General features: G+C 39.0%; 1 protein-coding gene across 1 annotated transcript in view; it reads right to left on the reverse strand.

Moving 5' to 3' along the window:
- Window positions 1–25,476, reverse strand: part of LOC139456216 (acetylcholine receptor subunit alpha-like 1) — a 60,928-nt gene extending 35,452 nt beyond the window's left edge. Inside the window, exon 1 of the mRNA XM_071237841.1 lies at window positions 24,224–25,476. Coding sequence (XP_071093942.1) covers window positions 24,224–24,427 — 204 coding nt within the window. The 5' untranslated portion in view covers window positions 24,428–25,476. The remainder of the gene's footprint in view (window positions 1–24,223) is intronic.
- Window positions 25,477–25,687: the final 211 nt, after the last annotated feature.

Below are 25,687 nucleotides of genomic sequence, written 5' to 3' on the forward strand. Positions count from 1 at the left end.
TAATCAACATAATGTGCTTTCAAGGCTTTTTACATGTTATGTTTGTAAAAACTGGCACATTTTCAGAATCTATTTTGCAGTCCATCTTACAGTAGCAACAGGTAAACACCTACACGTATATAAAAAATATAGAGAACATTCCACACGCAGAGAGGAAGCATCAACAAAATCTAAAGCAGAGTGGTTACATGGTCGTGGTTACCAAAGATAAGGCTTTCTCCGTCACAACTGAGACTCAGATACTAAACTTGAGTTGGATAAATTGGTTATTTCAAGTCTTATATCTATTGTTTTGTTTGCTTTCCCGTGGGGATTCCAGGTTAGAATTGATACCCAGCAACCTATGCTAATCGTAAGAGGCGACTTTAATGGATCGGATGGTCGGGCTCAGTGACTTTGGCGATGGCGTTGCAACGTACCAGGACAGCGAGGATCGATGCTTATGATATCGATTATTTATAGACCTTCGTTATATAGCTGGACCTTTTGCTAAGTTAAACACACACAGACACACAGACACAGACACAGACACAGACACAGACACACACACACACACACACACACACACACACACACACACACACACACACACACACACACACTTTAATTGAGTAGGGTAATATTGATTATACTGCATACATAACAGAACGCCAGTAAATAATCGAATCTGGGCAAGACATTTCAGCGGTTGTCAGTTTGATCACCGATCAAGGCCGTTACGATGACACAGAAACAGCCAGGTCACATTGAAACCACCCAATCCTCATTAGAAGTCTTTAACGACAGGAATACAAGAACTGGGGACCCGGAATCCCCATGGGGGGGGGCTTAGATGAATGGTCTCCCTACACGGTTTATTCCAGGATAACATTAAACCGGATTCAAAGGATGAGTACGTTCCCTGGAAGATGAAACACTGTAAGTCTCTATAAACTGCGGGTTAATCTGACGAAACGAATATAAAACAATTTTGAGGTTGAAAGGAACAAAGATAAAAAGGTCGTAAAGAAAGCGGCATCAGGAGCTAAGATTCAGTTTCGATTTTTGACGTTTGCTTTATTTTCTTGAGAATATCTTGTCCGTTAAAGATCTTGGCGTTTTCTTGAAGTTAAGGTAAGTCAGCTCTCAATAAATAAAGAAGATGAGCCAGTGCCATCTCCAAACGAAAGCGCATATGCACAAGGCTGTTACGCAGTGCAATGATTAATGACAGTGAGATAGCATTCCATTCCCACACAAACATGTTTAACTTGCAACAACGGTAATGGGGAAAGTGAAACCCACCTTATCAAATCATATACCGGTGTTAATTTCTCATATGCAGCTAGAGATAAGATTCTACGTGCATGAAGGCAATAACCTGCATATGCGAGATCCCGTTGGATGGAGATATAACGCTCTGATATCAGGACATGTTTTAAGTCGTTTTAATGACACGAGATAAACAGACTATAAACATGACGTGAGATCTCGTCCTACGATGCTCCGCGTCCGTCTCACAGGGGAGATATGTACATGTGTAATCTTAGTTTGATAACATAAATTTTAAGTGATGTCAGGCCCTTGGTTTCCGATGATTAACCGCGTACCTGCTGTGTTATGGGACTGCTAGTGACTGATTGCAGGGGCAAAATATGTTTATTTTAAGCCACTTACATGTGATATTATTGGCGTTAGATAATTCGTCCCAAATCAACATACTTATTTTATATGGATGTATTAGTCATACAACTTGTAAGCCAAATATATGAAGAAAGAAAGAAAGGGCAGAGGAGTTAACGAAATAAACTTAGAAACAATTGAGAGGTAGGTATCTAGTCAAAACAAATACGCAGTTTAATCCCAGGGAATAATGTTCTCATGTTTTGCTTCAAGTAAAAGTCCTGGTACTTGTGTTTTATCGACATTGAAGTCGAAACTGTGAAATTATATGCCATATAGATTAAAAGAATTCTAATTATTTATATTTCTCTACCCTGTTAAGGATATCATTATTTGTCTGACATCAATGTCTGGGTTTCTTTCACATGAACACGTTCACATTGCCAGATGAATCCTTCTCTATCATAATGAATACGCCCTTGCACAAATCCAAATGTTTGATATATCGCTTCAGAGTATTATCAGAAAATCTGATCTGGAAGAGAGACTGCTGGTAATCAGATCAGTTGTGGATTTTATTAACGACAAGGATAAGGAATGTGTTCTATGACCATGTTATTACATTATGCGTTATCATTTATTTAGATCTGTGTATGTGTAAGCAACCCATGCTTGCCGTAAAAAGCGACTATGCTTGTCGTAAAAGGCGACTAACGGGATCGGGTGGTCAGGCGCGCTGACTTGTCAGGTTGCTGCATGTCATCGTATCCCGATCGCGTGGATCGATGCTCATGATGTCAATAACTTGATTGTCTGGTCCAGACTCGATTATTTACAGACCGCCGTCATATAGCTTTAATATTGCTGAGTGCGACGTTAAACAACAAACAAACAAAGAAACAAAACAAAATGTATATGTATATGTATGGAGATTGTGTATTTCCCTTTATCGTCTTCACAAATGAAAGTTAAATTAGAAATCAGACTGGAAAACGTTAAGCATCAAGTCCTATAGTTTCATACAAAGTAACTAATTTCAAATTCGTTTCCTGTATTAACTTTCCAACGAAACGTATTTATTTGTTTTCATAATCTTACATTCACAAACCAAAATCGATCTACTGACATATTTAGTATTTGTTCTATGACAACAGTTTTTTACTACTCAACTGCTTACTCTGCTTCTTTCCCCAGCCGCGTCATACCAAAAGACATTTAAAGATGGTGCTTGTTGTTACCCTGTCTGGCGCTCGGCATTAAGGGGCTAAAACAAGGACTGGTCGGCTCGGAGTCAGTATACTGTGTCTGATTGGGGTATTTATGTTAAACTTCGGCATGGTATCTCAGTGTGCTAGCACTATAAATCGGCGTCAGTCCGGACTAGTACAAGCAGCCACACAAACACACACACACATACACGTCGCTATATAAGTGCAATAATCTTGGACGCGACGTTAAACCCCATTTCACCTCACCTACTCTGCTTGTTTGCATGTCACTGGCATATACATGTAACTTAGTGCTTGCGTCCACCCTGGAGAACACACAGCATCCTCTTTTCAGCAGGTATCTTTGATGTCTAAGGTATTTATCAAAATTAGATCAACGCCACATGCAGATATTTCCAAAAGATACATGACAGTTTTGGATATACGGCAGTAAAAATGAATTGTCAATGCAAGAGTTTATCAGTCTAGATTATCTGCCGTTACAGTTTCCTTTTGGCGTACAGAAATAAATAGCTGTGAAAAATATACAAATGAAACGCTGCAAATTAGTGACACCAGGAGTTCGCGAAAAGGGTAAGCATGTCCTACCCTAAAGAAGGGATGGTATTTACGTGTTTTACAGGTGTATAACACTAGGTACAGGTAGTAACTGCACATTGTAAACACATATCAAGACTGCGAAATATTTTGCGAGAAAACTATTCCATTGTTAACCATCTGGATACTGTGACATCTCCACTAATCTAATTTACCGTACACGCAATGTAATTTGGACAACAATTACATCTGGGGAATGAATTAACACAGCCACCCAGCTGGACAAATGAGAACAGGCACTTGGGCACTAACTAACATAATGCTTTGATCTTTATTTTTATGTGGAAAATTGCAGCTAAATGCTGAAATCTCTGCACGCAATCACGTTTCAACGTTGAATTGGGTCAATATCGTGGATTCATACGGAATAATCATGGGAAGTCTGGGATGGAATACATTATTATGAATGTTATTACATGTGTCATTCTGTTTCGTTCATGAGATGGATGCGGAATCGAAAGTTTTATTAGATGACTTGGACAGTGAATGTTGTCACTTCATGACTAGAAAGCATAAGCATATTCGTTATAATTATCAGGTAAGAAACTGAACATTATATTTATATTTTTAAATACAACTGATTATAAAACGCAATTGTAATACCTCACACTGACGCACGCATGCTTCATAAGGACTGTCACAGAAATATCAAACACATAATTTTCTTATTTGTTAATTGTAACCAGAATTATCAATCAAATATCGATGTAGGGAGTCTTCAGGTGATGACATGCAGGTAAGAAAACAATGGATAATTATTTACATGAAATACGTGAGAGATATTTTACACCATAGTCACCGTAATCGTCTCTTGATAAAGGACACAATTGACAATCGAAACAATATCACCATCAAACTCCCATTTGGATCGGCTCTTACGAATAATGTACAGACACCTTCGCGCGGAAGACTTTTGAAAAGAAAATACCTGTTCCCTACACATAGATACACGTACACATCGTCATTGAATATACTAATGTCATATCAATTCATCATATGAATTAAGAATTTGGGACAAGGCCAAGTGAGCTTTTCGTATTTCGTTTATTATGTTTGCAAATTCTTGATGACCTTGTACACGTTGAAGCATCACTCTAATAAAACTCCAACACTTTTTATTTTTCCAGAAGCAACACCTGTCCAAACACAACGTTATTTCCAGGATGAAAAGAAAGCTTTTCGAGATAAATTCCTCCTGAACCATTATTTGTCTACGGTAGTATTACCACGATATGTCTACACTAGAGTGATATAGTGAAGTCATTACACTGGGATATTGAAATGCTGCTGTGTCTCGTCCCAACCTGAAGACGAAGGAGGTTCAGATGCCACCCTGTGCTTACATAACGAGAACTGCGTAGACAGGTAAACAAGGCCTGTTTAAGGACATTGGAAAGCACAAATAAACCTTTAGAATCCTACCTTGCATAAACATTTCACTTTCGGTGTGTCGACATAAAACCTGACACTAAAATATCTGACATTCATACAGCTATATCTTCATTGTACGTTTGTAAAATAGTATATGTTTTCAGGGACTAATCATTAAAGTTTGTACAATTCATTTGTTACCCAGAAAAGATGACGATGATTTGTAACCGAGCTTTTGCATAAAATGAAACATATACCTTTATACTCTATTCAATTGAAACCTTCAACTGGAACCTCATAAAGCGTTTAAGCACGCAAGAAATCTCTGATCGTGGGTTCGAATCCCGGTTCGCCCTTGTTATATTTTACCATACTCGTGTTCGTGAGTTTCACAACAGTGGTAAACGTCTAAGATCTGCATCACTTCGGGTTTTCCTCCAACATCACGCTGACACGCCGTGAAAAACTGGATACTTGTTCAAAGCGGGGTAAAACCACCTTCCCAAGGCAAGGGAGTTAACTGCAATATAAAAATCCAGTTTCCACCCTTGCCGAACAAGACTGGAATTATGGAGTTATATTTTGGCTGGACTGAAATCGACAACCGGTTCGTAAACTGCCGTGCAGATTTCGGTCGATTGCAGGATTTGCAAAGCATGTGTCCCCTCAACTTAGCGTCACATCTTTTCATGTTTTTAATCAAGGTGCTCACGTGATCTGATGCACTTCGCAAAGAAAGACCCGTTTAATTACAAAATAGACCTTGATTATCGAACAGATTGTCTTGACTGGGCGCCGCCATTTTGCTTGAAGCAAATGTAAGTGATATGAGAAGTGGAATCTGATTGGTCAATAGAAGGGACATGACTCGTTATAGCCACTGGTGACATTTCGATCGAGCCGAGACATTCCATCCAAGTTCGGCAAGGGTGGTAACTGGTCAGTTAACTCCCTACCTCGGGAAGATGCGTTAAACCCTACTCACGCACTCATACAGCGTTTTCACTGAATAATGAAACACGACTTCTTACGACCATGGGTATTTCGACACGAATATTAATGTCCACTGCTGTCGAAAAATATTAACTGTCAGAGCATTATGCTTTTACATTAATTCATGGACATACATTCTGAACTTTTGATATAATTAACTGTAAACGTGATTTCAACGTATTATTTATTCTTGGACATAAATGAGTTATTTAGAAGCATGTTATCAACTTTTGAAGAGCCAGATACGTCTGTTTTGAAATGTGCGTGATTAACCAGATTCAATGAACGAGAATAAATTGGAGATGTATAAAAGCGTCTGCATTGTTTGACATCAAAGAATGATGGCGTTTTCGATCATAACATGTTTGCTCAACTCTCTCACGTACCTCAACTCAAGATGTTTTTGTCAAAAATGAATATAAATCAGTAATCCAGCTTAAGTCAAACTAACTATTTAAATCAGGGGCAGGTTATTGTGATTTGACACCCACTGATTCACTATCAGAATCGATAAGGGGCAGTTGGGGTAGCGTATAGTGGCTAAAGCGTTCGCTCGTCACGTCAAAGACCCGGGTTCGATTCCCCACATGGGTACAATGTGTGAAGCCTAGATCTGATGTTCCCCGCTGATACATTATTGAAATATAGCTGAAGCGGCGTAAAACCATATTCACTCACTCACTCACTCACAGTCGATAATTGTTTTAAGTCATGGCAGAAAGGTATTTACAATGTACCAAATATACATACATGTAACAGTACCAATTTGCTCTCTATAACATGTTGTATTTTTCTGTTAATGAACATGTCTTAGTAATGTGGATACCGGTTTAAATTTGTATCTATATTTGTAGAGAACCGCTGAAATGAATGGTAATTTCTACTGAGTACCTATTAGACTTGGTGATTACTATGATAGCTTGTCTGTATCAGTTGCCGGCCATAGGTTACGAATCTGGTTTCTCACAGCCATCGCAAGTCGCCGTGTCATAAGTGAAAAAGCCCTGAGATACTTTAGATAACTAAAGTTTTTGGACAGAAGCTTTTATTCTGCGTAAAGTGACGACATATACGCCAAAGGCTAACTGACTAAGAAACCACTATTTGTCGCAAGCTAACAAGAACACACAAGGCATCGGGAGCATTCATAAGTGTCAGAACCTCAAGAATATGTTCTCAGACAAGTCGTGTTAAAACACAATATATATTCTGGTATTCTTGGAATTTCATTGTGTACACAACGTACTGTTGAGACATGAGGCTACTGAATGCACTGTTGGCATCTTGTCTAGACACATGTTGCTTTCCCAGCCGTATGGTGACACCTTATTGTTTTCTTCGATGGCACTTGTATCATCTCCTTCAACCAATGTCCACTATGCTTTTGATTTGCATTCCCGTCTCGTCTGAGCATATCCATGAAGGACGCAATCTGTCCGAGACATCGTCATTCCCGTCCGTGCCAGGTCGAGACCTGACAACTGCTCCTTTAAAGCTGACTGACGTGTAGGGTCCTCCCAATTGTAAATGTTAGCTTTGACATCGATCCTGTGTCACAGGAATATTAGGAACGACAGGTCAAGACTTGATGGCGTATGGTGAATTTAACAAACTGCTGCTTTCAGAGAAAAACACGCAACCCACGGAATTGCTTTTGTCTTTCAGGGTGTTACATGTTAGCATTCACGCTTTCCACGGGAAGCAGGCACCGCTGTAATGAATAAATCTGGCGACTCAAGAGAGGAGCCATCGTCTTACTGAAGACCTCAAACGAAATCGATTGCACAGCATTAAGCCTTCAAAACAATCCATGAAATCCTTGCATTTTTTCCACAGGTTTCACACTGATTGCATAGTTAACGTTGATAACATCACTTCATCATCCTAAACAAGCACCTTTAAAAAATAAATGTAACGTCGTCTGTTCACATATGACCTTACCCTTTCATGTTTGACATGTTTAGTTTACCCACGTAATAATCCAAGCGTTTTCAAAACATTCCATAGTTTGACCAAAAGACCAGAATCGAAGGAATATTGACAGGGTTGGGTTCGCTTCTTCAAGATTGTTGTTCAATTTCCTTTTTATGGAATATGCATCTTATACTTAGTAACACGTTCATCTAGGATGCTGTGGAATACTATGGAATATATGTCTAATACTTAGTAAGACGTTAATAATGGCCGAAACCATCGGTATGTCATCTAGGATGCTATGGAATATTATGGAATATATGTCTAATACTTAGTAAGACGTTATTAATGGTAGACACCATCGGTAGAACATCTAGAATGCTATGGAATTTATGGAATATATGTCTAATACTTAGTAAGACGTTAATAATGGTAAAAATCATCGGTATGTCATCTAGGATGCTATGGGGTATTATGGAATATATGTCTAATACTTAGTAAGACGTTATTAATGGTCGACACCATCGGTTCGGTTGTTAAACGTTGTTTGATATTCAAGCGTTTCTAACGTTCCATTTCTTAAACGAATTCACATTCTTACCATGAATTTAATAGTGAAATTGTATTCAAAGGTTTTTATCTAACATAGTACAAACTGTCCATGTACAGACGCCTTATCCGTTTTCTTCAGACGAGATACAACATATGCATCGTGGTGTCTAAAACAGGTTAGGTAATGTATAAAGAATGGCACGCCGAAAACGTTCCAATTACGAATCTAGTAATTCCTATAAAATCTTAATGCCAATAGCAAAAGTTATCAAAATCCGAATGTAAAATGTATAACATAATACGGCATCGATTCACTTTGATTTCTATCTATCTATTTGATGTATTTCCTCCCGTATTTGGCATCTGCCATCTTTTAAGTAAGTGCGTATGTTTATCAAAATGTCATCGAGGTTGGGTAGATATATCACAAATGGAAGACTTTTTGGGTCGAAACAGTTCTGAAATAACGCCTTTTTAAAAATCAATCTTGATTATACATGTACAACAGAGGCTCTGTGTCCTGTTGCATATAGTCATACACTAGCCTTCATGCATTTCCCAAACAAGATTCTGGGTCAATTTGCCCTCGGGGATGTTCCCACTGCGGCCCTCGTAAGTGTCTAGGCATTACGCTGGAACGATTTTGTTCCAATGGGTCGAGGCCTAGCAAAGCGACCATACGACAACATGATCATACGTCTATGCTGAAGTTCGTTACGCCAGTCATAGCGCTAATTTCGCTTTGTGGAACGGGACCCTGGACTCCCAAGAATGTCCTAACTCTGCCTGCATAAGTTGGTGCCATTGATTTGGCAGGCTATAGAGGATGTTGGCCATGTTGACACAATGATGGAATATGCTTCTCTCTGGCTCCTGGCCGTGTTTGCGTTTTGTTCCAGTGTGTGCAGAGAGCCACAATTAGATTAGGCATTAATAAGCTGGACATTCTACGTATTGATGGAGAACTAGCCTTTGTACCCCAGTTACATCTGGGAAAGGAATGCTGCGATTTTACCCCTCCTGCTTAAGATGGATAACGATTTCAGTGGTTAATGTAGTAATGCTATCGGTTAGTTCAAACAAATTTCTTGTGGAACTAACGATTAAACCGAACACTGACATCTTGTATCTTGAGAAACATGACCACTGTCGGAGTGAGACAATGCGAGACTTGGTCCAAAGTGTGCCAGTATTGGACTACGGAGCCTGGTCTTTGTCCGAGGAGCAAACGTATATGAAACACTTGTCGAGGTGCAGCATCCTCCTTAGATGAGATGGGTATTTAGTGTTACTTATAAATTATGTTCACGTCAGAAGAAAATTTAAAAATTTAGAGATTAAACCGTTTATATCATTTAAGCAGGTATTGATCACAATGATTATTTTATACCGAAATTTGTCACACACACGTTCTTTAACAACGCCATGGCACAAAGGGACATTCGTGTCTCGGTCATTCTGTGGCAAAAATCCCAAAATAACAACTAGAGACAGAAGCCACAAATAAAGTTTGTCTTTGGCGTCTTATAATGATACGCATACTTATCAATGACACGTTGGGGGAAAACATTCCACAAACTCATATCTAACAATGAAATTGTGTATTCGTTTTCCTATCAAGTGCAAGGAAACGTAAATTCATTTTAATAAACAAATGATAAATTCTGATATTGAATTAACTTTATTGACAGTGTAATTGGTATATGCTTCTTAGAACACATTGAATAAAACATAAAACGTTTAGAAGAGACTAACCAGTCTCGATTATCCGACGAAAACAGATTCCATTGGGCGTAAAAGCAAAATCGCAGTGAAAATGATATGAATGGATCACTGAAAATCAGTGAGGAAACAGTGATGAAACGATGAGATTTATGCACGTTACAATGAACGTACTGAGCCCTTAGTCAATACAGCCTCAATAATCCTGTTCTCAAAGATTAGAATGGCGTCAAAGTGATGCGAGCTAAAATGTAAATCCTTTGCCATATAATTGGTTCTGATTACCTCTTTGTTCAAATTGGAATTGGTAATTCAAACCAGTTGCTTTTGTGTCCTTCATCATTCAGATCAGAGTGATTGCATGCCAACTGATAATAAAAAACCTGATTTGGCACGGTTCAGCCAAAGTATTCTTATTCTGTTCAGCCTTTGCTCTTTAAATGCCTTTGCCAACCCGAACACAATATCTATATGATGTTTGTCCGAGGAAAGGACAAGAGGATGAAATTAGTCTTTGAGGTCTCCTACCTTACCTTCCTTAATGTACCAAAGACTCATGGATTGTTATTTGATTATATGATTACTGATAAAGGAGTTTACATTCCGAACAGTACAACGGGAGCAATTAGTAAGCTTCCTTTATTTGACCTCTCCAAATACGAAGGACGATATGAAGTGAACTTCCGCTCAAGACGCTGGTATGACACCCGCCCCCAAAATAACCGTTAATGGGCATTCCAGACAACCAAGAGGAGTAGATAGATATCTGAGTTTTTAGAGCAAGTGAACTAACATCTGGACTTGGAATTTGTGTACTTGCAGGTAGTTCGAGCTAATACTCCAATGCATCAGTTTGATGTTCATAGGTTAACGAAAGCATGCACATTTCCCTCTCAGAATACAGATACTCTTCCTCTAAAAAGACTTAATAAGTAATAACAGTTGAACATGTTGATCCTGTATTTTCTCTAATCTTGGATAAGACATATATAATGGTGAACAATATAAAACGGATTTTCTTCTATTTAAGAATGAACATGTTTGGCATAATAACATAATGCTTTAATTTCTCTTATATTAGATCATGGAATTAATAGAGAGAGAGAGAGAGAGAGAGAGAGAGAGAGAGAGAGAGAGAGAGAGAGAGAGAGAGAGAGAGAGAGAGAGAGAGAGAGAGAGAGAGAGAGAGAGAGAGAGAGAGATTATAGGATAATTAAGAATTGACTTTTACTTTGTGTGAGTTCATTGGCATATGAGCCCTAATGAAGTGTGGGCCAAGCTGTAAGCACATCCAATGAAGGTTCGTACTCCAGTCATGTAAAGTTCGCCTAAATAAATTATTTATATGTTATTACTTCCCCGTAATCTCATCAGATCATCTGTATCATATGACGACTCGTGTTCAATTTCCCAGTACATATATTGAACAGAAAGTGTTAACTAGTTCAACATGGCTTAAATATGACTTCAAACACGTTCAGACAAAACGTTCTTCTTTAAGGTAATCCGGTTATTCTGCATGTATTCCATCATAATTCCATCTACATCAATATTGTACATAAAATCCTTTGTGTGACGGTCGACAAAGGAAACAGATGGCTCATTTCTATTGAGCCACATTTCACTGAACCTCAAGAATGAAACCGATTAAGTCGATGTCGTCAAGTCATGTCACGAATTCCACGTCAAAGCAGAACCATGTTGATAGTGGAGAAGACGTATGCTCTTTCAACTCTGTCTGGGAGAGTCACGCAGAACACCATGTGACATTTCAACTTCCGGTTTAGGGATATTGACATTAGCATTTCCGACCATTACTGCCAGCGGCCATTACAAGGTAGAACATTCGAGATCAGAGAGCAGCGAACTGGCAATGTCAGGGGTGGCCATAATGTCCAGAGATAAATTGTGCTCATCGAGAATCGAAAAGTGAAATGCAGTGTCACAATTTCCTATCAATAAAACTCGCGGTCCTTACAATGGCTATCCTTGGATGTTGTTCACCTCATCCATTCCCATCAAAGCAAACATCCCAACCTGCATCGCTAGACCCAGTTTGTTACGAGGCCAGTACAAAGGCTCCACTTTGTTTACACAAACATAATGGGTTAGCGTTACATTTGCCCTCTGTTGTGCTAATAAAACATCGACATTTGCGTAAGAAGGGAACGATTATTTTACGATCGAACATTTCCTTCGTTTTGACTTGACTTGTTGGGCTACTTGCTCGGCGTCAGTTGGCAAACATCATTCGACTTCCGAAGACATGCAGCCTGTGAAAACGTTTGTGTTATCTATGTTTGGGGAACTGAATTGAGATTAGTTAAGTTGCGAAGATCGTTCGACCGGAGTCTTATGTCATTAGTCAATTCTGTCTATATTAATGCATATATTTCTCCTGACAAACTGAGACCTATTTCTCAGCTCACATATGTAGATCACATCGCATTTACAACATGTACACAGGATTCACTGTGTTTGGATGAATTATTTAAATGAGTACCTTCTAGGCATTCTTATCGCACCTTTACTATAGCAGTGACAAACTGACAATACCTTCGCCATGTATTCGCGAAACCGATGAAATTAAAATTATCGACTCTGTCATGTTGTATAACAACAATGAATATGCGATGCCTGGTAAAATGACAGCCATATTGATATTACTTCTGCTCGAAGTATAACCTTCTGTCTCATTCCATGGACGACCTCCACCCACAGAGATGCAGACATAATCATCTCAAATCAACATAGTAGAATGAACAATTCATTTTATTAAACACTACCTTTTGGCATTTCAATTCTGATTTGTGTCTTGTTTAATGCTTGGACGACAACCAGAAAGTGAAGGATGAGTTTCGGGTATCGAAACAGGAGAAACCTGATCAGGTAGAAGCAGAGGAAATGGTTTCATCCCGTGAGAGCTGACAATAAGTCAGATTTTATTGACCTATTTGCATCACATATAGCTGCTGTCATTACATACAGGCCTCTAAGTCTGGTCTCAGGAGTTGATGGCATTGAAGCTCTTTTCATATGAAGAAGTTCAAGGTGAACTTTGTTTGATACAGATGTCTCATCCCTTCCTGTCCAGAAATGGGTTGGGAATGTACTGTGGAGACTTTGTTCTTACGTTGATGTTGTTCTTACGTTTAACATGTGCTAGAGTGAGTGAATGAATAGTTTTCCGCTGCTTCCAGCAATAGTATTGCTCTATTACATCAGCCTGTAAATAATCGAGTCCGGAACATGCAAACACGTGACTGAAAACATGAACAACGAGTTATACGTCATCGAATACGGTGACATGCTATCAGGACCCCGACCACCTGCTCCATTTGAGTCGTCTCTTGCGAACACACATCAGTGGTTGGGGACGTATATATTAAACCACGCCCCCTTATCAAAATGGATTATAAACTGCCGGGAAAAGAAGTTACACACTTGAAAACTTTTGACCAAGGATTATCAAAACTTTACTTGGGTGAAAACATCCACGTAACTTTGCAAACTTAAGTCCAAAACACATCTATGACACCCGTATCACGTATGATCGAATAACCATTTCTTCTTTTAAAAAAAATATTTTCTGCCACAATCAAACCTGGGCGTATACTTTGTTTTGCCCGGCAGTTTATATAGTCATTATTAACGAAATACGACTTAGTCACAATAAAAACGAACAAACGCCATTCATAAATAAACGCATGTGTTTCTGTACTATCCTATATATTGATCAGATTACCCATATAACCGCTGACATGTAACAGAATGACAGATCACACAATACATTATGAACAAATACACACGATGGGGGCAGCATGTTTTAAACAGTATCTAACTTTGCTTACAAAATCCTTATAACGAGGTATGTTTGGCTGTGCAACAAGTCATACGAGCTAAATTGACATCGGCAGTGAAGTCGTGCATAAATACATGGATCAATTTCATATTAACTCGTCCAAATCAATTCTGATGCAGATGTTGCCCTCATAAAAGTCGATTAAAACAGAAAGGAAACACATAGCGTTCCGGTAAGATCGGAAATTCTATATCGGGGAAAGCCTGGGACTATTAGCTCGGGTCGCTTTGCTTGGAAATTTTATAAATACATAATTTGATAGTGTTATTGATATGAGGTATATTCCTGTGCGTTTATGTAAGGTGAGTCTTGTTTATTTAATGAGGCTATGATTGCATTTTACACCAGAGCAGCTGTGCATGTAGTCACGCAACGATGTATTCACAAGTAGATTACAGTGTTCAACTGTGTTTAGAGTAGACTGCATCTATGTACTTATCTATACCAAAACTATTTACGTAAATATTTGTACAAAAACATAATTCAGGTTTTCTTTCTTGTAAACAAAACGCTAACATAGACATTTAAATTTTGCTTAATAAAAACACTGATCCGTTCTCGCTTATATTTTTTTCTTGAACTTCTCTGGCTTTGAAGTTCTAAATACAAATGGTGAGGGGTGGTAAAATGGGGTTTAACGCCGCGTTCCAAATGATTGTACTTCTAGTGCTTTAATAGTGCTAGACCGCTGAGATAACGTGCACAAGTTTAACATGGCTACCCACTCAGACACCGAACCAACATTCCTTGTTATAAACTTAATCCCGAGCGTCAGGCAAGGTAACAACAAGTACTTATAGTGCGATTATAGTGCTAGCCCACTGAGATAACATGCAAAAGTTTAACATGGCTACCACTTTGACACCGAACCAACATTCCTTGTTATAAACTTAATCCCGAGCGTCAGGCAAGGTAACAACAAGTACTTATAGTGCGATTATAGTGCTAGCCCACTGAGATAACATGCAAAAGTTTAACATGGCTACCACTTTGACACCGAACCAACATTCCTTGTTATAAACTTAATCCCGAGCGTCAGGCAAGGTGACAACAAGTACTCATAGTGCGTTTATAGTGCTAGCCCACTGAGATAACATGCAGAAGTTTAACATGGCTACCACTTTGACACCGAACCAACATTCCTTGTTATAAACTTAATCCCGAGCGTCAGGCAAGGTAACAACGTGTACCATTTTAACATCTTTTGATAAGACGCGACCAGGGGATCAAACCACCGACCTTCCGCACACCCGGCAGATGCTTTATTCACTCGGCCACAGAGGAATTCGACACACAAATAGGAAAAGGTTGCAAATATATTAGATACATGTATTTTTGTTTGTTTTCTTATGTATTCACGGAAAGTGTGAAACTTCATATGCATGTAAATGCACTGAACAAAGAAGGTCAATGTATTCATATTATTGAAATATTATGTGAAAAACAACATCTTTTGAATGTTAACAATTTGGTTATGCGCAGGACATGTATACATGTAACATGTATCATAGGCAGCAGTCTACAGGAGCGTACATCGTACCACACACACGTAGAAATAGTAGTCACAGAATACTTGTACCCCTTACACCTATGATGACCGACCGTGGGTTCTGATACAAGAATCGCCCCAGTTGTGCTTCAATGCAGCACCACGCCAAAGCGGTAAACGTCAAAGATCTGCATCATTGATAGCTTTTCCCCGACACGAAGATGACAAGCCCTGAGATAACTGAAATTCTTTTCAAAGCAACTTCGCTCGCTAAGACATATCCTCTTTTTGAAATGTACAGAGAAGATGTGAAAAGCCAAAACATGTTTTGTGTCTTCCTATCCATAAAACTTGCTTAATGAGAAGACCCGAATTGGTATGTGACACCACAGTAGGCGCACACCAGGCGTTTTCCTGGGGCAATATTCCAACTTTGAAGTTCCTCGCCAGTTACACTATGCAGATGACAGACTGCTTAGATTAACTCTTTCATGTTATAGCATGCTCTCCCTTTAATAGCTCAGCCTCGAGCTAAACACTTTGTCACGAAAATTAATTTAAGGATCCTCTGATTTGTTAAGTCACTCTGTGAAAAGAGCAATGTAAGTAATACTGCAAGTAACAGCAACATAACCGTTTCCATGATAATAACAAATCTCTTCTGTAATCAGAGTCCGTTGTACGATTCCGACTTCTAGTACATCGTTGCATTCTGTTCATGTATTACTATTTATTAGTGATTAAACCAGGTGAAGGTGAAAAGGTGACCGTATCCTGATCCACCTGTCACAAAACATGAAACAATATCATACTTTTCAATGATGTAGCTTTCGAATGATTATCAATTTTCGACTATCAAACATCATATTGATTTGCATACCTGTATATAGTATAGCCGCGTCATACCCTGCCTGCTGCTCGACATTAAATGAACTAAGAAATGAGAGGTCCCCTCGGAGTATAATTTGTCTGAGTGGGGTATCCATGAAAAACTGCAAAATATCTCTGTGGGCTAGCAAAACTGCTTAAAATTAAAACTTTACTGTTTATCGTAATCGTCCTAAATCTCATTAAAGTAGTATTTGAGTAACGACAACAAACTTTGCTATTGCAAACCACGAATTGGAGTAATTTAACAGATATAGCTGTCCCATAGTTTCTTTCAGACTGACTATGAGCGAAATTTGACAATTTAGATTCAACATGGCAGCTTGTCCTTCATTCAAGTATTTTTCTTTTGACTAAGCCGAAATAGTACGAACTACTGACTAAAGGCCCCAAGTTTTACTGACCCCCATCAAGACCATCATATATAAGTTCTCTCACGGTAGCAATCCCCGGGATTGTGATGTTGCCGAACTAACAGGGTATTATATCATAATAAGTTGGGGATATGAACAGTAACTCGTTATAATTTTGTGTCGCCTTCTCGAAGTAAGGCCATAGCTTACAAAACGGCTCCATCTGTCAATCTAGTGTCCAAAGCTGAATCAATAAAGAGGGACAGGCACGTTTTTGTTACACATTATCCTTCTTAGACATCTGGTAACATAATAAAAACTTTCAAAACTGACACTTAAAGTGGAAACATGTCTTAACACGCTCTAAACATAATAACGTGAGCTGATTAACTGCAATAACCGGCTTATCAAACAAAGAGTACGACACATGAGTGACTGGAGCGCCTGTGTGGGACACCCGTAGGATTTACGCAGGCTTAGAGATGATCTGAATTAAAATATAACACATGCACAAATGGGCTTACGAACTTATTAATTCAATATACACTCCCCTACAGGAAATATGCACCACGATAACAAGACATGACTCTAATCTATTGGGCGGTCCCTTTGTTGGTAGACCAGCGATCGATAGAATTAAGCAGTTGAACCGAGTGAGGAACACACGCTGACAGCCGTGGATTCAACAGGTCGCATAGCGTTGCTAGCTCACAGATATTGAGTTACAATCGGATAATGCAAGTAACTTCGTCTTGGCCATGTAGAAATGTACATAGTATATAATACAAATATTACAAACAGTCACTATTCAAAAAGAAACATATTCCTGCTTTTTCTTTTGTTACAATCAGTGATAACAAGCATTATAGCAAGATGTATGCTTTTTACAAACTAACGAAACTTCAATAAAACGTGGATGTTTTTATTCCCAAACTGCAAATTTAGAAATGTATACCTATAAGGTCAGCGAGATGCAAATCAAAGCGTCAAAACCGTACAGTTTTGAAACTTGTATCCCCAACACATGAAAATAACTCAAACAGGTCTAAGCAAAGAGACACATTCAAAGACGCCTTCGCTACACTCAGTGTGCCCTAGGTAGGGGGGAGGAGATTTGTTCTTGTGTGTTCCAGATAACAAAATTATGCACCTTGGAGACTACTGTTTGTCTAAACTTACATGTTTGCTTCACCTGTGATATAAGGCGATGCTTCCATTAATTCACACATTACCAGAGAAAATGACGAAATAACACGAATCTGTCGTTAATCCACGGCTTACGTGCAGTGTTACACAGTGGAAAAACAGAAATGCAACAGCAGTAACATCGTAAATATCTGACAGTGTTGCCGACATCCATGCAAAATTAATACAAAAATGAATCGGTCATTTTTGCATGGATTGGGATTGATTTATGTAGGAAAACATTTGGTGAAAAGATCGCAAAATCGCAAAAAGCACAACCACGTGACAGCTTGTCGCCGAAACACACTAACATGACATGCACGTGCACTTGTTGGGCTATAAAAAACTTTGGGTTTTCATTTGCATTCCATCACATTCTTGCAGCAAGTGAACAGCGAAAACATGTCACGACTGACAAGCCCAACGCAACAACGCCATCGGCTGACTACAAACAGCAGCCAGGTCTTTCCACGTGGCACCAAGCACCATTACAAGACTGTGGAACCGTTGATAGACACACGGGACACCACAGGACCTTCCTAGATCCGGTCGACCACGTATAACAACGTTAATGGTGTCAAGGTCACGGGGTATGGCCACAACTGCGATCGAGACGATCTTGGATTAGTGCCGAGTGCGGATAGTAGACGTCATGTTTACAAGCGTCGCGGGGAACGTTATACACGAAACTGCAAACAGAAGTGGACAGATTTGATGGTGGCCGTGTGATGGTGTGGGCAGCCATCTCCTACACTGGTAGGACAGACTTGGTGCAAGTTCTGGGGGATATAACGGCAAAACGTTACGCGGGTGAGATTCTTCAGCGTCATGTCCTTCCCATTATGCAAAAAGCGAACGTCATTTTCCAACAAGACAACGCCCGACCTCACACGGCAAGACTGACAAGAGCCTTTATGAGGTATCACAACACCCAGGTACTGTCATGGCCCTCCATGTCTACAGATTTAAACACAATCGAACATTTATGGGATGCGCTGGATCAATGACTGCGAGAACGTCACCAACAACCACACAGAACGTCCGACAATTGGCACAAAGTACTGCAGGGGGTGATCATTTCCCAGGCCAGTTTTGGTCTCAAATGGTGGTCATACAAGATACTGAGAACAGATGATTTTCATTCTGAAAATCTGGGACCTGGGTCAATGAAAATGTCTGCCAATTTTGAACAATAAATTACCATTTGTTAATTATCTATATGATAAATTAAATATACTTCCTTTTTTGCAGAGTATACTTCCATTTTCAGGACAAATTTAATAAATTATTACATCTATAGATAACAGTTAACATGATAACAGAATTAAGATGGAAAAGGTTTTTGTTAAGGATTATGTTTATGTTTTGTATATGTACGTCTATTTCGAGAAGTTCGTTATATATATGACAAAACTCGATAACAAGTATGGATTTTTATCCATCTGTTGGGGTGTACTGTAATCTACAGGGAACGAGAGTTAACCACATAAGAAAGACCGTTGTCCCATCAATTTTAACAGAAATCGTACACGAGAGCTGACTCAATATGTTTATTCCAGACATACCCCAGGGCCTTCACAGAAGAGACGTATTATTGTACCGAGGTTAATACCCTAAGTAAAGGGCGAGTTTGCAGCCACTAATCCTACAGTGGTGACACAGTAGTGTATTGGGGGATTACAAAGAATCAGAGGGCAAAGGAGGTTCAAAATTTATAATAATCTCCAAACAGAACAACAGTCATGGTATCCAACGACAAGTATTGTTCACGTGTTCCATGAACACAATTTTCAGTATTCCGACTTCTAATCGCTGTATATCCTTTCATAATACTGAAATGATGTACTTGTTTATATGTTAATGTTTTGTAGTTTTGTTTTGTTAAAGCTTTCACTTCAGTCCGTCGAACACGCCCTCACTAATTTGATAAAAGTAAAATGCTGATCAATATCTGAATTTCGTTTGTGTAAATGCGTGAGAAACTAAACAAACTGCCGTGGCAAAGTAAAGTGTACACCCATGTACATCTAATAAATGATGAATCGATAGTGATGTTTTTGAAACGGGTATCAAAGCTGTGTTTTGGACGCTAAGTTTGCTGTGTCGCCAACAATCTTCAGATAAGTAATGTTTTGATAACGTTTGTAATGTTTTGGTCAAATCCAATAGTCAACTGTGTACTTTCTTTTTCCCGCCAGTTCATATATTGTTACCAGCCTTTACTAAGTACAGGGTCGTATTGTCAATAGATAATTACAATATACATCCGGTAAACATCGGATACATCAACATTGCAAAATACCCATCAATAGAAATGATACGAATCCTATTGTACATGCAATCAAAATATGTTTTAAGGCAACAGACACACGCGTTAATAATACTCTATCATACGCGTGTTTCTTGTATGAACATATATTTTAATAAAAGTCAATATTTTCCATTGTGTCACCAAATAAGGTAATGTGATATAGACATGTGTTCGGGCCGTGATATTCATCAGAGTAACAGCTGGTCCTAGTTGAACACGTGGAGGCTCTACCCTTTAATTGAATCTACAATGAGGCTGACATTTATTGAATTGAGTTGTGGACAGTATTGTGCAATAATTGCAATGTCTGAAACTTTGTGAACTCGAAAATTAAATAAATAGTATGTAACTACAATTGAGAAATTTACATTGTGCTTGCAATAAACAGTGGGCAAAGGAAAGTGTACAACCATGTTTATTCGATAGTGATGTATTTGTTTGGTATAGGTGATATCACATGCATCATATCAATGAAAATACCACACCAGGTGATGACACATGGCGTCTCAAGGACCATGGGGATCGCAGTTTCAGAGTGCACAGTAATGAGGAGACCCGTGAAGATCCGGGGTAGAATAGGTCTTCAGCAACCCATGCTTGCCGTAAAAGGCGACTATGCTTGTCGAGAGAGGCGACTAACGGGATCGGGTGGTCAGACTCGCTGACTTGGTTGATGCATGTCATCGATCCCAATTCACTAGATTCCCTAATCACTGGATTGTCTGGTCCATTATTTACAGACCGTCGTCATATAGCTGGAATATTGCTGAGTGCGGCGTTAAACAACAAACAAACAAACAAACAAAAGTAATGAGCAGAGTGAAGTGTGAATTTTCAAGTGTATACTTTCGTTTGCCCGGCAGTGTAGTACATATGTTTATCCACTGAGGATACCAGCAGATCATTTCTTACTTAGTCAATCATATGTCACTATAATGAGTAGAGTTCCGATTTCCAAAGTAGCCCCTAGTCCCGTGTCACAGTGAAACCAATGGGAAAGTTTATATTTCAGTATCTCAGGAAGGCCTCGGATAAGTATAAGATTTCCAATAAAGGCTTTCAGTTTAACGCATTATACCTTCATAAGCTTGTGGACTGGGTTAGCATTGTGGTTAAAGGGTTGGGTCGTTCACGCTGAATACCGGGGTTCAACGTCCCCCGCGTGGATTGTTTGTATTAATTGATTCACTCATTCTTCCTATTTCAACATCGAATTCGCGGATTAAAGATAACGTAAACAAATCGGTCCTTGCATTAATACAGTTAAACATACTATATTTTGTTCACATATTTACTCTTGCACGTGGAATTTCATGTCGATGCAGAATCAACATTTTGGGTAAGACTGGCACGTTGTTTGGTGTGGAATATGTATGCAATCCCAGAGGACATATTTGAGTGATTGAGTTTGGTTTAACGCTTTGAACACTACTGCTGAACTAACACTCACTTATTATATATCACGTTGTATCAGCTTCGTGTGAGAGGAAAGCCCGAATTGATGAAATAATAAACATGTTGCAAAAGGGTTCGAACCTACAATAGGTTCCTGTCACGCCTAAGGGACGCAATCTGCATAGCCATTTGATAATGCTTATGAGACTGTGCTCCCAGATGCTGCAAGGTATGATTCAGGAACAAGATGAGACATATGTTACGTCCATGTCATCCATATTATCACAGAACATATCTCATAGCAAAGTAAAGACCGACACAAGTAATCAAGCAGAAACGCCTCACTAAAGCGTAACAATTGGATGAAATTACAGCAGTTAAAAGTTCCCTATGTCATACAACAGAATCTTCTGAAACCTTTTAATGCAAGGCAATTCTACGTCATGGCATATGCAATATTTCAAAGTTTAAGGTGAAAGGAAGGTAATTATTAAAACCAAGTGGGATATGTTAGAAGTTTTATCCTTGAACATTGGCAATTACCTTGAATGTCATGGCTTCTGTCAGTGACGTTGTATTACACATGATGTATTTTATCTGATGAGTAATTAAAGAGCAGACAGTGTGTTGCCTACATAGCGCTCCCGGTGAAACTATTTATAGCTGCAGTTAAAGAAAAACACCATCTGTGACAGCAAGCCTACAGGGAGCAAGAAGAAAGAGAAATGGATAGGCAACAGTCAACAGCTCTACCTGTGCTCTTTAATATACTGCAACAGTGCATGTGTTTAAAACAGCTGTCACAGCTCTTGTTGTAAACCCAAGATGGCCAAAACAAATATAAATATAACTCTTATAGTTCTGAAATGGTCTTGTATTGACAATTGCTTTAGAATGTGTACTTTGTGTTAAGAGGGTTGACGCCATATATTAAGGAACAAACGAAGCCAGGCACCAAGAGGAAATATTACCCTGGAATGTGATGTGCAGATTTGTAAAAATGGATTGAGTAACCGCTTCCCCACCAGGAGAGGAAGCTATTTTCATAAAGATAACACATCTGTAGGAAGCAAAAAGACTTCATGTAAATATTACAGAAAAACATATTTGCATATATCAGTTTGGGTTAAATGTAATGATATCTGGTGAGCTAGAACTATTTACTGCTATCGTGTAGGTGTATATCCTATAACATCAGCAGGTGTAGGTGTATATCCTATAAGATCAGCAGATATATATATATATATATATATATATATATATATATATATATATATATATATATATATATATATAAGCTGGTAAAAACAGTTAAAACAGTTTAAAAGGTAAACAGTCACACATCTATTCTTTTGTGTCTCAAACATGAACGATGCACGTGCGTCCTGTTGGATACCCTGTACGCTGTAAATAACCATTGCTGTTATTTCATAATTTGTTTCAAGCACCCAATTGCAAATCCATCTCCCGCTGCTCATTAACGTGAATTACTATTCACGTCAACATGTAACATGCAATCTCTCTTCTTCTTGTAAAAGTCTCGTAGAATCTCGTTTCAATTCCCTGTTTAACTCAATAAACGTTGGGAGGTTAATAGCAAGGTTGAGAGTTATCTCCATCGTGTTTTCAAAATACCCTCAAACGCATGCGCACCTGGCCCCATAAACTTCAAGTTTATTTGTTCAATGGAGATCGTTCATTGTTTATAACTGGTGTCCCCTAAAATCTCGTCAAGTGAAAAGTTTAAAATACGAATAAAATGTCCAAGGGTGCCAGAATTATGGACGCACGATACAGGCTAAGATTTAAAACAATTTCAGCATCATTCACCTCAAATGTGTTTGGTGCTTTCTGTAACCATTTATTTTTATGAGAGTATTGATGTGATGCGGAAGCAGGATAACGCCTACATAACATTAGCCTCATTAGAAGATTGCACTGATAAATCTAATTAGATTAGGAACTTGCGGTGCCTGGATATATAGTTGGTAACGTTGGTAACTGCTGCAACTTTATATCATTACTTTTTCATGTTATCAACTGAAGATAATTAGGTAGCATGATTGGCTCATCTTCAAACTGTGATTTAACAAACACTACCAAAGCTTTTTAACAACATTAACAGTATTTTGATATGTGCTCACATGGTTTTACATACATATCAAAATTATTGATATTCATACATATTTCAGAATTCTCAAGTGGTGAATAATAGAGACAGTTGACTGACACGTGACTATAGCTGATGTAAGTCCTGGCGACATGTCGATGGCAGATAACATGGGATGGGAGATCACTGATACTAAGTACTTAAGGAAATAACAGTCAATCACAGCTACTTGGATCACACGGGCTTCAGACATTGCTGTCGTCTCAATGGTAACGAAATATGATGTCACAATACATTTGCGATATTATGTCACGAAAGCATCTTGCCTGAGATGATGCATAGGAATGGGTATATACTATTTATACACCATCTGATACACAATTCAAAGCTTTTGAAAATAGTGCGACATTTAAAACAATTTCAAATTTAATACTAGCAATACTCATGTAACCAATTACACTATCCCGGTATATATTTTATGTAATCTCTAGAAAATATACACACGAGAGTTAAAAACAACACCATTTATATGCATTATCTTGTCCTTATCATTATCACAATCTTGAATGGAAAACAAACACATGTTAATATTAAACAATAACATGATTAGACACAATACACATATGTTTAGATAATCAAATTTCACTCACCACATCCAGCAACTGTGAGAGTCGCATTCCCAACTTCACTGTCAGCTTTCCATCAGCGTCACCAGAAGGTTTGATGAGCGGATTGTAATTTCTGTATGTCATCAAATCAAAATATAATTTTTTGGCATGAGGTTCTATTCGCTGCTCGCAGACGACACACGCCACCGTCGACAGCGCAAACAGCGCTAAATTCAGGGGTTTCATGGTGAAGGTGTCCACTTCTCAACAACATTCGATTCCTGATCAGACGCGAGTCAGGCAAGCGGAAGTATTGTGCTCGCCCCAGATGCTACCACAGCCGATAGAGCACGACCGACACTTGCCGATCACAACAATCCTGTTTGGTGAAAATAACTATAAGCTAAACGCATTTTAATCACTTCTGACTGAGTTTGCAAAGCCACAATTACGAGCCGGGAACAGGCAGTATCCAAAAGTATAATTTCGATTTTTCCGGAAAGCACCTCCTGGTCGAATTAACGAAATGAGTTTTCTCCAATAGGAATGCATACAGGGGTGGAGGCACTTTGTCGAATTGAAGCGTGGTATCAGCTCTGAGCTGCAGAAAGAGGTTATCACACAAACAAACTTAATACTCCAATTATCTGAGGGCGCACAGCTTGGTCCTAGCACCGCTGTTTCTCCAGCAACAGATCGACACGCGCCTTGTCACGGCAGATTATTTAGAGACTTGAGGATTAGCACGGATATAGACCAAGCTCCCGTACCACCCGCCACAGGGAAAAGTCGGCACACGCGTCTTGGCACACACAGAAAGTTGATGAATGAGTTGTAGGTGTTTCTACATAGGTAGAGAAAATTGCTCTCCTCGAGAAAAATGGTTCCCCTTGTGGATAATAAGTGCGCGTTAGGTAGGTGTGAAAGAAGAGGAGGAGAGTAGGGGGGGCGTCACACTTCAGCTACCAGCGTTGTGACTGACATCGCCGTTTCCTCTTACACACAACACAGATTAGATTCAAGAAGAGCCGAAATAATACTTCACGTTTCGGCCTCCGCGCGATCGATTTGCGAGAAAGTGGAGCTTTTGGAGACGACTTGAATGTTGAGGGAGGTATAGGCCGCTGATACACACAAGCCAGTCGTCCACAGCCTCTGCATGCGCGACAGCTGAAAAGTCTATATTTAGACTCACGTGCTGCGCCAGTTTGTTTTTCCTACTCATAGAAGAATACTTTTCATCTTAGATAAGCATCAGAAATTTGGGATGTTTTGCTTAACGAATGACGACTTATATAAATGCCTCAAGCTCTGGTTCCGCCAGTTTCGTCATTCGTAATCCGCTGTTTAAGACGGGAATAGTTGCCTATGAGTGAAAAGTACGATAACTTGAATATTAACATCAAGTACTCCCACACTGGAATTGAAATTATCCTGTCTTTTCCTCGTGGTGATTGAAATGTCTGTAAAATGATCAGACTACATAGTTTAACACATGTTAAAATT

This window comes from Haliotis cracherodii, unplaced genomic scaffold (genome assembly GCF_022045235.1).
Source record: "Haliotis cracherodii isolate W230 unplaced genomic scaffold, xgHalCrac1.p SCAF_1, whole genome shotgun sequence".
Taxonomy (NCBI): domain Eukaryota; kingdom Metazoa; phylum Mollusca; class Gastropoda; order Lepetellida; family Haliotidae; genus Haliotis; species Haliotis cracherodii.